The sequence below is a fragment of the Mandrillus leucophaeus genome, unplaced genomic scaffold (genome assembly GCF_000951045.1).
Source record: "Mandrillus leucophaeus isolate KB7577 unplaced genomic scaffold, Mleu.le_1.0 Scaffold892, whole genome shotgun sequence".
Lineage (NCBI taxonomy): Eukaryota > Metazoa > Chordata > Mammalia > Primates > Cercopithecidae > Mandrillus > Mandrillus leucophaeus.
This window is the reverse complement of record NW_012109719.1, coordinates 112,794-127,463: the sequence shown is the minus strand read 5'-3', so window position 1 is coordinate 127,463 and position 14,670 is coordinate 112,794. Positions and strand designations below refer to the sequence as shown.

General features: G+C 33.9%; 1 protein-coding gene across 1 annotated transcript in view; it reads right to left on the bottom strand.

Moving 5' to 3' along the window:
- Window positions 1-14,670, bottom strand: part of SLCO1B3 (solute carrier organic anion transporter family, member 1B3) — a 138,143-nt gene that overhangs the window by 39,030 nt on the left and 84,443 nt on the right. The window contains exons 10-13 of the mRNA XM_011969463.1: window positions 13,010-13,174; window positions 11,336-11,531; window positions 9,963-10,128; window positions 7,361-7,545 (exon numbers count right to left, since the gene is read on the bottom strand). Coding sequence (XP_011824853.1) covers window positions 7,361-7,545; window positions 9,963-10,128; window positions 11,336-11,531; window positions 13,010-13,174 — 712 coding nt within the window. The remainder of the gene's footprint in view (window positions 1-7,360; window positions 7,546-9,962; window positions 10,129-11,335; window positions 11,532-13,009; window positions 13,175-14,670) is intronic.

The following is a 14,670-nucleotide window of genomic DNA, read 5'->3' as shown; positions in this document are numbered from 1 at the left end:
AAATCAAAATAATATCAAGTTCCATTTCAGAATACAGTGGAATATACAGTGGAATAAAGATAGAAATTAGTTCCTAGAAGAATTCTCAACACTATAGAAATACATGAAGATTAAATAACCTGTTCCTGAACAATTATTTGGTCAATGATGAAAGCAAGGCAGAATTTCTTTAAAAAAAATTGAAATGACGCTGGGTGTAGTGGCTCACTTAAGGTCAGGAGTTTGAGACCAGCCTGGCTAAAATGGTGAAACCCCATCTCTACTACAAATGAAAAAAGTTAGCTGGGTGTGGTGGCACATGTCTTTAATCCCAGCTGCTAAAGAGACTGAGGCAGGAGAATTGCTTGAACCCAAGAGGTAGAGGTCGCAGTGAGCCAAGATTACACCATTTCACTCCATCCTGAGTGACAGAGTGAGATTCTGTCTCAAAAAAACAAACAAAATTAAGAAATTGAAATAAATGAAAATAAAGAAACAACATACCAAAACCTCTGAGATACAACAAGTCAATGCCAACAGGGAAGTTTTTAGAATTAAATGCCTACAACAAAAAGATAGAAAGATATCAAATTAACAATCTAATGTCATGCCTCACAGAACTAGTAAAACAAGAATAAACTGCACCCCAAGCTAGCAGAATATAGTAAATATTAAAGAACAAATCTAACTGAAATTTGGGCAAAAAAAAATGCAAAGGATCTGTGAAATAAAAAGTTGTTATTTGAAAATATAAGTAAGATAGACAGACTACTAGTAGATTAACCAAAAAAAGAAAGCAGATTCAAATAAGTACAATCAGAAATATTAATGGTGTCATTAAAACTATTACCACATAAATATAAAATATCATCAGAGACTACTATGGCCATCTGTACATACACAAACCAGAAAACCTAGAGAAAACTGATAAATTCCTGGAAACATACAACTTCACAAGTTTGAACCAGGAAGAAACAGAAATCCTTAACAGACCAATAATGAGTAATTAAATTGAATTAGTAATAATAATAAAAAATCTCCTTACAACAACAACAAAAAGTGCAGGACCAGAGAAAATTATTGCCAGATTCTGCAAGACCAAAAAGGAAGAAATAATATCAATTCTACTAAAACTATTTCAAAAAATCAAGGGGGAAGGAATCCTCTTCAACTAATCCTATGAAGTCAGCATCATGCTGATACCAAAGGCAGGCAAGTACATGAAAAATAAAAGAGAAAACTACACATCAATATCCCTGATGAACATAGATCCAAATACCCTCAAAAAACAAAACAAAAAAAACCAAAAAAACTCTGGAAAATAAAATTCAGCAGCACATCAAAGTGTTCATCATAATGAAAAGTGGACTTTTTCCTGAAATGCAAGGATGGTTCAATATATGTGAATCAAAAAATGTGACTTACAAAATTAACAGAAATTTCTTTTTTCAAAAAACATATGATAAAATCAATTGATGCAGGAAAAAAAATTTGATAAAATCCAGCATCCCCTTATGATAAAAACACTTACCAAACTAGGCATAGAAGAAAAATACTTTAAAATAATAAAAATCATATATATGAAAAACCACAGTCAATAACATACCAAATGGGGGAAAATTGTAAGCATTACTTCTAAGAATGGACTCAAGATGAGGATGCCCATTTTCACCACTCCTATTCAACACAGTATTGGAAGTCCTATCAGGAGCAATAAGGCAAGACAAAGGAATAAAAGGTCTCCAAATGGGAAAAGAAGAATTTGAATTATTCCTGTTCACTTATGATATAATCTTACACCTAGAAAACCCTAAAACTCCTCTGAAAGTCTCTTAGACTTGATAAACTACTTCAGTAAAGTTTCAGGGTACAAAACCAATGTACAAAAATCAGTAGCATTTCCATACACCAGTAATGATCAAGCTCAAAACCAAATCAACAACTGAATCCCATTTACAATAGATACAAAAAATGGGAAAACATTTAAAATAATAGGTGAAAAAAGTCTTTATGGGGAGAACTACAAAACACTGATGAAAAAAGTTATATATGGCATTAAAAAATAGAAAAACATCTCAAGTTCATGAATTGGAATAATAAATATTGTGTAAAATGACTATCCAGCCCAAAGCAATCTACAGATTCAACACAATTATATTAAATTACCTATGTAAATCCTAAAATTCATATGGAATCAAAAGAGTCTGACTAGCAAATTCATCCTAAGCAAAAAAATAAAGCTGAAGTTGTCACATTACCTGATTTCAAATTATACTACAAGTCTATAAGCCAAAATAAAATGGTATTGGTATAAAAATACCAATGGAACAGAATAGAGGAGCCAGAAATAAAGTCACATATCTACAACATACTGATTTTTGACAAAGTAACAAATATATATACAGTGAGGAAATGGTGCTGGGAAAATTGGAGAACCATATATACAGACATAAAATTGAACCCATATCTCTCATCATATATAAAAATTAACTCAAAATGGATTAAAAATCCCAGCACTTTGGGAGGCTGAGGCAGGTGGATTGCGAGGTCAGGAGATCGAGACCATCCTGGATAACATGGTGAAGCCCCGTCTCCACTAAAAATGGAAAAAATTAGCCAGGCATGATGGCAGGTACTTGTAGTCCCAGCTACTTGGGAGGCTGAGGCAGGAGAATGGTGTGAACCCAGGAGGCAGAGTTGCAGTGAGCCGAGATCGCATCACTGCACTCCAGCCTGGGCAACAGAGCAGACTCCATCTCAAAAAAAAAAAAAAAAAAAAAGATAATTTAAAGACTTAATTGTAAGGCCTGAAACTATAAAAATCCTGGGGGAAAACCTAGGAAAAACTTTTATGGACAATGGTCTAGGCAAAGAATTTATGACTACATTCTTAAAAGGAAATGCAACAAAATAATATATCAATGGAACTTACTTAAACTACAAAATTTTTGTTCAGTAAAAAATAGTAATAATCAACAGAGTACACAGACAACCCACAGAATGGGAGAAAATATTTACAAACAATGCACCTGAAAAAGGGTTAATATCCAAAATCTACCAGGAACTCAAACAACTCAATGAAAAAAAAAAAGAAAAAAAACTCATTAAAGAGTGGGTAAAGGATATGAATAGACATTTTTCAAAAGAAGACATACAAATGGGCAATAAATATATAAAAATGCCCAACATCACTAATCATCAGAGAAATGAAAATTAAAACCATAATGAGATATCATCTTATACTCATCAGGATAGCTATTAATACAAAGTCGAAAGTCAAGAGATGTTGGTGAAGATGAGAAGAAAAGTGAATGCTTATACACTGTTGGTGGGAATGTTAATTAGTATAACCTCTATGGAAAACAGTACAGAGATTTCCTGATTACCTAAAAATTGAACTATCATTTAATCCAGCAATCCCACCACAGGGTGTCTAGCTAAAGACAAAGAAATCATTTTATTAAAAAGACACCTCCTGACTTGTATGCTTATCACAGCACTAGTGACAAAGCAAAGTCATGGACTCACTAATCACTAAATTTCCATTCACTGATAATTAGATTAAAACATTGGTATATATGTATATACTATGGGATACTAGTCAGCAATAAAAAAATGAAGTCATGTCTTTTTATAGCAACGTGGATAGAAATGGATGCCATTATCCTGAGTGAAATAAATCAGAAACAGAAAGTAAAAAATGCATGTACTTTCTTTGATGTGGGAGCTAAACAATGGGCACACAAGGATGTACAGAGTGGAATAACAGACATTGGAGACTCTAAAGTGTGGGAGGTTGGAAGGGAGTGGGAGGGAAGAAATACTACCTACTGAATATAAAGTACACTATTCAGGTGATGGGAACATTAAACCCCAGACTTTACCACTGCCTCATATAATCCATGTTTCACAACTGTACTTGTATCTCTAAATCCATAAAAATGAAAAAATTTAAAACAACCAAAACCACCTTTTTGTTTCACCTCCCATCTTCATGCACTAGTTTTGTTTAGGTTAACAGTGATGAGCATATAATGAAATCCAATGGTCACTTTCTAGTCCCTAACTCCTATGAACTCTCAGCAGGCCTTGACATAGTTTCTTTATTCATTACTTTTTTATATATTCTTTACTGTGCTTCAAGGACATGATCCTTTCCCAGTTTTCCTCATAACTTATGGGACCTCCTCAGTTTCCTTCAGTGTCTTCTCCTTCTGTTATTAATCTCTAAAGTTAGAGGGCCTGTTGCTGTTCCTAGGATGCAGTTTCTATCTGTACCCAGGCCCTAGAACATCTCACTATGCCACTGGATTTAAATAGCATCTGTTTATGTTGCAAACTCTAAGATTTGTGTCTATGGCTTTAATGATTTTCCTAAATGGTAGATTCTACATATTCATTGTTGGTAGATACCTAACAGGCAGCTCAGTTTTACAGGGATATAAGAAATCTTGCTTTTACACTTCCTCCAAACTACCCTTCCTTTGTATTTCCCCTTTTGTTCAATAGTGTCACCATCTTTCCAGAGCTCAAGCCAGAACCTTGGGATCGTCCTTAAATTATCTTTCTCACATGCCACATTCAATCAACAAGCAAATCATATTGGCTTTGCCTTAGAAAATGAAACAAAACAAAGAATGAACACAAATATCTTCCCACTTCCTTTATCATAACCATGCTCAATAATACCTCATCGTGAAGAATGATCATAGCCTTCTGTTTTCCCTGATTTCATTGTTGTCTTCCAAAAACACATGCCATGCACAGTCAGAGTGATATTCTCATTAGGTAAGCCATAAGCATTAGGTAACACTAATGCTTAAACCCTCTGGGGCTGCTGAACACACTTAGAATAAGCTCCCAAGCCTTTCCTCTGAACAATATAATCTGGACCACGCTAGCTCTGTCATTGTACTTCATACCTCTCTCTTCCTCACACACTCTTTTCTAACTTTGTATGTATCAAGTATGCTCCACACAAGGGCCTTTGTCTTTGCTCTACTTTGCCTAGTTTGTTCCTTTCCTGTCCTCATTTAGCATGGCTTGTAGCTTCTCTCTTCATGTCTTCATTTAGGTCTCTTGTCATATAACTTTCAATGCACAATATCTGAACTAGTGTCTCTTACCTATCCCCACTTTTTCTATCTTCTGACTCTGATTTATTTTTCTTTCTAGTGCTTCACATTTACCCTGGTTTACATATTTACTTGCTTATTTGTTTATTAGTTCTTCTGTATACATTCACTCTCCATTCCCTATCCCCACTGGATGCTAATGAAGTTTTATCATTTTCATTCACATTTGGATCTTCAGTGCATAGATCTGTGGCTGACACACATAATGAATATGTACTGGATGAGTAAATGTTTACACTCCAGCTCAGTCTAGTTTTAGCAATAGCATTACGATGTAAGCATTAGAAAATCATTAATAAAATGAAGTTTATATTTTCATTCTCTAGTCAGCTTTAGAAAACTTTTCTTAAAAAAAAAATACAAAGGAAATCAAAGGCTGGTGAGAAATTATTAAATGCTTTGATAAGTGGTAATGTTGATTTAATCACTTTTTAATCGGATAAAGCATAACTATATTCAAGAATGGAACAATGTTTTTAAAACTCTTCTTTTCTCATGAAAAGGTTTCAATTAAGAAGCTAAAACATGCTGAGATGTAAACTAGTATGAAATTTTGAGGTGAATTTTTATAAGTTAATGAATTGGTAATTTGGAAATATAGAAGGCTTCTTCTGAATAGACATTTTATATTAAGATGAAGCTATACTTATGGAATATTTAGGGTACGGATTTTAATAAAATTTGCAGGCAGGGTGAAAATATAACAACTGCAAACTTACTTAGTTTACAGGTTTATATTCATGTTAACAAAAGTTAAAACACATTGTTGGTTGCTTTTTTTGGGGGGGACGGAGTCTGGCTCTGTGGCCCAGGCTGGAGTGTAGTGGCGCTATCTCAGCTCACTGCAAGCTCCGCCTCCCGGGTTCTCGCCATTCTCCTGCCTCAGCCTCTCGAGTAGCTGGGACTACAGGCGCCCACCATCACGCCCGGCTAATTTTTTTTTTTTTTTTTTTAGTAGAGACGGGGTTTCACTGTGTTAGCCAGGATGGTCTCGATCTCCTGACCTCGTGATCCACCTGCCTCGGCCTCCCAAAGTACTGGGATTACAGGCGTGAGTCACCGTGCCCGGCCTACCTTTTTTTTTTTTTTCTACCATGTCGTGCTGTTGACTGGCCGTGAACTTATGATCAACTAGTAGGTTTTAAAAGTACAGTTAAATGTTACCCCAGGTCACTCTACTTATCACGTATATTTTTAAGATCTACATGCATGTCTTTACATGTTTCAAGTTTTAGGTGATTGAGTGCTTATCCTGGCCAGTAGGGCACACATTATCTGCTTCCCAGCTAATTCTCCAAACATCATCTGCCATACCCTCTCACTCAGTGTGTTCCTGTAAACTGGCTTCTTTTCATTCCTCAAAAATTCTAGCTCTTTCCTGTCTTAAGGAAACAAGACCTAGACCCTCTCCCTGAAAGCCCTTCATTTGGCTTTTTCTTTACCTCCTTAGATATAATGTCACTTCTTTTGAGATGTACTCTGTGAATCTTTCCCGTCACATCCCCTTACTTTAATCCTAAATTTAATGTCTTTTTATTCCTTTAATTGGAAGTCTTTTCCCTGATTAAGACAAAGAGCAATGTGTAATTATGTGTTTATTTTTATACTTATTTGTCTCACATCAGTCTTGTCATTTTCTAAGTTGTGAGACAACAGTTACCTTATTGGTTTTACTTACTAAGAAATATTCTTCATCATATCCTGTCTAAAAAACTGTCTAATAAGTGAAAAAAGGAATTAATTATTTACACATATTTTTCTTATGTCTACAAGGGTATTGTGAGATACCAGGTCAACAGCCATGCTGTGGGTGAACTGAAAGCATTAGAATTTCATTACAAATTGAAGTTTATATTTATACCTGGTTGCTAAATGTTTTCTTCAATGAAATCAACAGATGATTTACTCTAACTGGCTCATTAGGATGCAACGCAACTCAAAATTAAAAGTTCTTTTACCATCACACAAAGATTCTTCTACTATCGAGACAATCGTCAATCAGTGTGTGCCTTAAGATTTTTATTAAGAGAAGAAAGTATGGAGCCTAGATTTGACAATGGAAGTATTGGAAACAAAAATTATTAATGATGGCATTGAAAGATCAAAATAATTCTAAGAAAATGCATTCTCAAAGAATTGAAAATTGACAAAATATGAATTTGAGCGCAAAATACGTAAAAATATGCCTATCATTAAGTATGTTTTAGTCTAATATACGTGACAATGTTTCAAAGCGTCATACTTACTTCACAATCAGCAAGATACATACGGTACCTCCTGTTGCAGAGAACAAAGAGTTTATGACTTGAATTGCAACATAGATGTAAAATTTCCTTGTACACGCATCATCTCTTGGGCATTCACCCAAGTGGGCTGAGTAATTTCTGTTCCGGAGACCAGTTACTTCTACACAGCTACAGTTATAAAACACCTAAAAATAGTTTTTGAAATATTACCAAATACATTTGCCAAATACAACAGGGCTATGAATACAGTCCATTATATTTAAGGAAGTCTCAAACTAAAATATTTACAGTTTAAAAAATGTTATAAAAATATAGTTGCTTAATACTGAAAGGCAAAATAGCTTCCTGAATTTAGGAAGTTAAAATTAGTGTATGAAATTCTGTATATAATTTTTTCATTAATATACAGTGTTTAAAATATTTCTCTTCCACCCGTATTTACTTTCTAAAATATACATTCTTACTCTCTTTGACAGGTTCTAAGTATTAGTGACTTACTCCGGGAAAGAACTACCAAAGAATCCAGAAAATATAGCAGTTTGAAAAGGGACAAAGTCTAGCCACTCATGAAAATGGGACAGAGTGCGGGGGAAATAGAGCCAGGCACGGGTGCCAGAATTCTACTTAAGAAGACAAAAGCAACATTCAAGACCATAATGACAGGTAATGAAACATATTATATTATTACTAGAAAGATTTAACACAAAAGAATGTCCTGGCTAATGGTTAGAGTATAGAAGAGGAATATTAGGAACAGGCGATTTTAGAGATTTCATCAGGTAGGCAGTGTATGTTGTTAGGTGGCTTTAATAAATTCTGCTCTGATTCTACACTAAAGATTGAAGTTCATCTTGAACCTACTACTGCTAAAGACTATTTACTGAAGGAGAACTTGTAAAAGAATTGACCGGGTGTGGTCACTCACACCCGTAATCCCAGCACTTTGGGAGGCTGAGGCAGGCGGATCATGAGGTCAAGAGTTAAGAGACCAGTCTGGTCAACATGGTGAAACCCCGTCTCTACTAAAGATACAAAAAAATTAGCCAGGTGTGGTGGTGCACACCTGTAATCCCAGCTACTTGGGAGGCTGAGGCAGGAGAATCACTTAAACCCAGGAGGTGGAGGTTGCAGTGAGCCGAGACTGTGCCATTGCACTCCAGCCTGGATGACAAGGTGAGACTCCATTTAAAAAAAAAGGAAAGAAAAAGAAAAAGAAAAAAAGAATTTAAATCCATACTTGTATGGTTCAAGAAAAAATCCTTTTACCTTTTTTTTTTTTTTCAATAGGAATAATATGGAGGAATCTTTTATGGAGCAAGCACATTGGCCAATGAAACCAAACTTTGATACAGAGAGCATTATTTTAACAATTTTACTGAGGATTTAGTAAAGGAACTTTGCAGTAGCCCCCCCCCACAGTATAAACATTGCCACTATTAAGATGATGTCTCCACGTAGACAGAGCTCTCTTTAGGATACTAACATCATGTATCTTTCAGGTCTTCACTACTGGACAACGTGCGACCAGGGATTAAATGGGGCACCCTTACTGAAAGGTACTATAACTGATGAATATGAGATGTGAGCTTTTAAGTATAGTCTTTGGGCCACATATGTGCAAGTTTATTAAAGTTGTAGCCTATCTTTAAGGAAACTACGATGCTTTATTCTTCAAATTTCTCCATGCCATTTAATTGGTAGGACATTGGGCAAGGGAAAGGTAGAAAATGTTTAGAATTGAAGCATGGAAGAGTGTGGTAGAGAGTCATAATCACAGCTGACCATATTGCTAATGTTGGTAATAGGGAAAGGGCCTGAAAAACAGTTATGCAACTTTGTGAGATGTTGAATTGATTGTAGGTATGGGGAACAGCATACCTAATTTCCAATCATTGGGAGTTACCCAGGATATTGGGAAAAATCCATGTGTCACATGGGGGAAAAAAAGCGCCTTTGAGTTAAGAAAGAAATGGAATTTCCAATGGATATGTTGGCAATCAGTGAGCAGGATACTAAATTATACTGAGTAAAAGAAGTGCCAGCTTTGGGAACATCAAAATAGGAAATCAAGAATAGGGAATTCGAGTAAACATGAAGCCTTGATTAATTTCTTAGAAAGTCCAAGGCCACAGTGAGTCCCTAGCTAAACTTATCAGGATTTGTATATATTAAAATGCAAATAGATCGTTGTCCTCATAAAGCGAGTAATGCTAACAACTGGCTAATTCTGAACTTTCCCCTAACTTCCAAAGGGTAAAGTGATTCCAAATTAATAAAAATCATGTGCTTTAGTCAAATGAGAGACTTCTTAGATACCCTAAATGCATTCAAATTCTAACAGGTCATATTCTTAAAATCCCAAGAAAAAAAGTGGGTAATCTCTAATTAGAAATCAAGTAACAGAGAAGTCTGATTGTGTCCTAAGCAGAGTTTTATATGAAGCTTTGTTTATAATTCACAGCTATCATGAGGACAGATAACACTGGAATCTTTTTCTTTTATCTTTTTATTGGAGACCTTAGTTACAGGAAGATTTGATAAGTAATTATTAACTCTGTGATTTTAATTAAGGAGAGGAGAAAAAGCAAAAACTAATACTCACTGTAGGCTTCTTAATACCACTTAAGGATTTGCATCCTGCTAGACAAGGTGACAGGTAAGTTATTCCATTGTTCCCACAGATTGGTTCCCATTGACTTTCATCACAATTGCAGTCTGAGTTGCAATAAGAAAGTGGTACATCTATATGAGATGCCACTGAATTATTTCTGAAAATATATGATAGAAATATATGAAAAAAAGAGAAAGAGGAAGTAGAGAAGGAGGAGAAGAGAGAGACAAGGGGATAAGGAGAGGGGAAATAGAGGAGGAGGAAGAGAAGGGGAAAAGAAGAGAAATAAGAGAAGGGGTTTTCCTTTAATTAGAGAAATCTGATTTGCTGACGTCAAAATGGCAATTTTTGTAATGCTTATTGACTTTTAACTCTCCTTCTTTACCAAGACATGACTTATGACCTAGAAAAAGTAAAACTTAAAAAAGAAATAAAAGAGGTTAGATAAGACTTAGACAAGAGGTCTTTATCATTCTATCAAAGAAACTTTACATTAGATAAGTAACTTCATTTTTCTGAGATTCACTTTCTCTTCGGGGAGGTAATGGCATTAGATTGACGTTCATCTCAGCTCACTTTAAAATTCTCTGAATCTACGCATGTTAGTTAACATTGTTGAATTTTGCAATCTGTATTTTAACTACATAAAAAGAGAATTCGATGTGGTTAAAGCTGAACCTCTGAGGAATAAAAAATAATAGAATCAGTTGAAAAAGGATTAAAAAAAGTGTATATTTTTTGAATAAAACTATAATATTGTTTATACTGATTTACTTTATAATATAGTTATAAATTACAAGATATTTTATATTTTGACTAAAATTATAAAATATGTTATTTGTATAATGTTTAAGCTTAAAGATTTCAAGTTATTTGTTTTGTAAAGATATGATAATTATTGAGGATTTATGAAATATCTTCAAATGAGTATATAATTTAAATTAAGAAAAATAAGTAGATTGTTAATTTAGAAAATACATTATGAATAATTTGATTTAATGACATCTGATACCTCTAATATCTCAAATTTGTGTCTTAATCTTAACATTGCTAGCCATATAATGTGTATATTTCTCTAAATCTTACTTTTACATCTATAAAACTGGGGTAAAAGTGTCCACCACTCATTTTAATTACCCATAAATTATAGGTATTATTATTTCAATCTATGTAGTTTTTCCTTAAGGAATAAAACAAATTTTTATCATCTTAAGAAATGGACATTTTAAGAATTTGAAAATTGAAATTTCTCTCAATTAAAATAAAGTTTAATTACAATTGTTTTCTACCCTATTTTATTTGCACATAATCTTTTAATTCAATGGTTAACATATTACACAATTCATATAGCAATATATACAAACCCATCATAGGTCAAGGTTAGGCCGGCAACTGATTTGCTTTCACAGATTAGAGGGAAATAAATAAGTTGAAACAAGAAGGATATTATCGAAGTGAGAAGTGAAAATTTGGCAATTCCAACTAAAGACAATTTGAATTTTTTAATGATATATCCTCCTAAAAACATTCCAGTTGCAATCGTAGGAATGGTTATGACTCCTAGAAATAAAAGAAGAGAAAAAAGCTATAATTATATGAATATGGTTTTTCTGATATGTCTTTATTTATAGAATACAGTGTATATCAACCAAATTCACCCTTTCTTATTTCTTTAAGAGAAGGGTGGCGAACCCGGAAGGCTGAGTTTGCAGTGAGCTGCGATCCGGCCATTGCACTCCAGCCCGGGCGACAGAGCGAGACTCCATCTCCAAAAAAATAAAAAAGAGAAGGGTGGCACACTAGGGTGGAGGTAAGGGACAAGTATACCATATGAGAGACAAAAATAATTTATTTTGGCTAATTATGAGGGGTTGGCTTCCTCACGAGCAAAAGGTAGTGGCTAAGAATATTTATGTGTCTAAAACGGTTATTTCTATGAGGAGCTTTCTTTTTTTTTTTTTTTTTGGGCAATCAACAACAACAAACAAAATCTTTCTTCCTCTGAGATTTCTATCCTACCACCTAAAATCCTTTACATCTCTCAAAACAGAGTTTCAATTCTCAATAACTCACTCCAATTTTGCCCAAGGCTTTAGAATTAAATTCTTGAACTAATCTCTTTATTATTCATAAAACACATATATACCCTGATATGATAAAAAATGTCTACATACAGGATTAAAAATGATTGATCCCTCTTACAACTTTTCCATTTCACGGTCCTGTAAGTGTTATTACAGGTGAAGATTCCTCTAACAAAAAATTCAAGCCAGGTTATTGCGAGTCAAAACTTAATCTTTCAGTTTAAACCTGTCAGTTCAACAGGGAGATCATCCAGAAGCCTGTTCCAATGCTTCAGTATATAGATTTTCTAATTAGTACTTTCCTATGTACATATGACCTAGATACCTACCATTTGATACATTGTTTAACTCATCAAATATTTATCAAATTTCTACAAGATTTCTACAATACTAGAGTTGTGAGAAAAGTGATATAAGACAAACTTTCCTTAAGGAGAAGGTCTCAATATGACTTTGAAAATAGGTATTGTAGCAAAAAAAAAAAAAAAAAAACCTCTCTAAAATATGATATTTGTTTTGAATCATGCATATTTTGTAATATATTTAAATTCATTCTCCTTCTGAAAACATTAATATGATGTGTTTTGTAAGTAGCTGAGGCCTTATTTCAGTCCATGAATTATAGGATTATAAGGGTTATATTATAAAAGGGTTTGTCTTAGGATCTCAGTACTATAAGATCCAATTATGCAGATACCACATCTAAATGTTTTATTCACAAGCAATTTTTTTCTTTAGAATTTCACCTATAGAATTAAATTCACCTAACATGAGATGCAACCTCAAATGCAGAACAACGACAATATCACAAGATGGAGAAATTTTGTAAAGTTTGAGAGATAATAAGTATATTTAGTAAAATATAAAATCACCTTCATAATAAAATGTGACTTGGAACACAAGTACTCAGGAGTGTTTCATTTATCAAGCAAACAGGTAAAAAATATGTCTTACCCAGCAAAAAGTTAGCCTGAGATGCAGACTGACCATACTGTTGCTCCATATATTTAAAGATGTAAGTAAAAGAACCAATAAAGCTGCTTATTTGTAACAATGTCAAAAGCACGAACATAACATACAGGGGATTGGTAAGGAGGCTTTTCAAAGACTGGAAAAAACCTATAGAGTTATAAAAATAAGATATTTCAATAATAAAATGTATACTAATATCTGAATTTTGTAAATATAAGTTATATAAGACTTAAAGTTACAAAGGACATAACACAGAGACAGTACCCTGCAATCCTACTGTCAAGTTTTTAATATATTCCTTCAGTATTTTCCATATGTATATTATTATTTATTTCTTTCCTTCATTTTAACCTCAAATAGGATGATACATAAATGGTATTTTTTATCTTGCTTTGTTCACATAATATTTAGTTATCTTTGGCACTTTACCATACTATTAGATATAGACTAATTCACCTATTCATTTATTCAACAAATGTTTGGTTTTCAATTGGGTACCAGGCAATATGCTTAGTGTCCAAGAAACAAAAAAAAAGTGAATCAGAAATGTGATGTTCACCAGGTGCAGTGGCTCACGCCTGTAATCCGAGTACTTTGGGAGGCTGAGGCGTGCAGATCGCCTGAGCCCAGGGGTTACAGACCAGACTGGGCAACATGATGAAATCCCCTCTCTACAGAAAATACACAAATTAACTGAGCATGGTGGGGCATGCATGTAGTCCCAGTTACTTGGGGGGCTGAGGTGGGAGGATCGTGTGAGACAGGGAGGTTGAGGCTGCAGTGAGCCATATTCATATCACTACACTCCATCCTGAGAGACAGGGACAGACCCTGTCACAAAAAAAAAGGAAGGAAGGAAGGAAGGAAGGAAGGAAGGAAGGAAGGCTGTCTCTTATACACATCTAGATGTGTATAAGAGACAGCACATATATACCCTGATATGATAAAAAATGTCTACATACAGGATTAAAAATGATTGATCCCTCTTACAACTTTTCCATTTCACGGTCCTGTAAGTGTTATTACAGGTGAAGATTCCTCTAACAAAAAATTCAAGCCAGGTTATTGCGAGTCAAAACTTAATCTTTCAGTTTAAACCTGTCAGTTCAACAGGGAGATCATCCAGAAGCCTGTTCCAATGCTTCAGTATATAGATTTTCTAATTAGTACTTTCCTATGTACATATGACCTAGATACCTACCATTTGATACATTGTTTAACTCATCAAATATTTATCAAATTTCTACAAGATTTCTACAATACTAGAGTTGTGAGAAAAGTGATATAAGACAAACTTTCCTTAAGGAGAAGGTCTCAATATGACTTTGAAAATAGGTATTGTAGCAAAAAAAAAAAAAAAAAAAAACCTCTCTAAAATATGATATTTGTTTTGAATCATGCATATTTTGTAATATATTTAAATTCATTCTCCTTCTGAAAACATTAATATGATGTGTTTTGTAAGTAGCTGAGGCCTTATTTCAGTCCATGAATTATAGGATTATAAGGGTTATATTATAAAAGGGTTTGTCTTAGGATCTCAGTACTATAAGATCCAATTATGCAGATACCACATCTAAATGTTTTATTCACAAGCAATTTTTTTCTTTAGAATTTCACCTATAGAATTAAATTCACCTAAC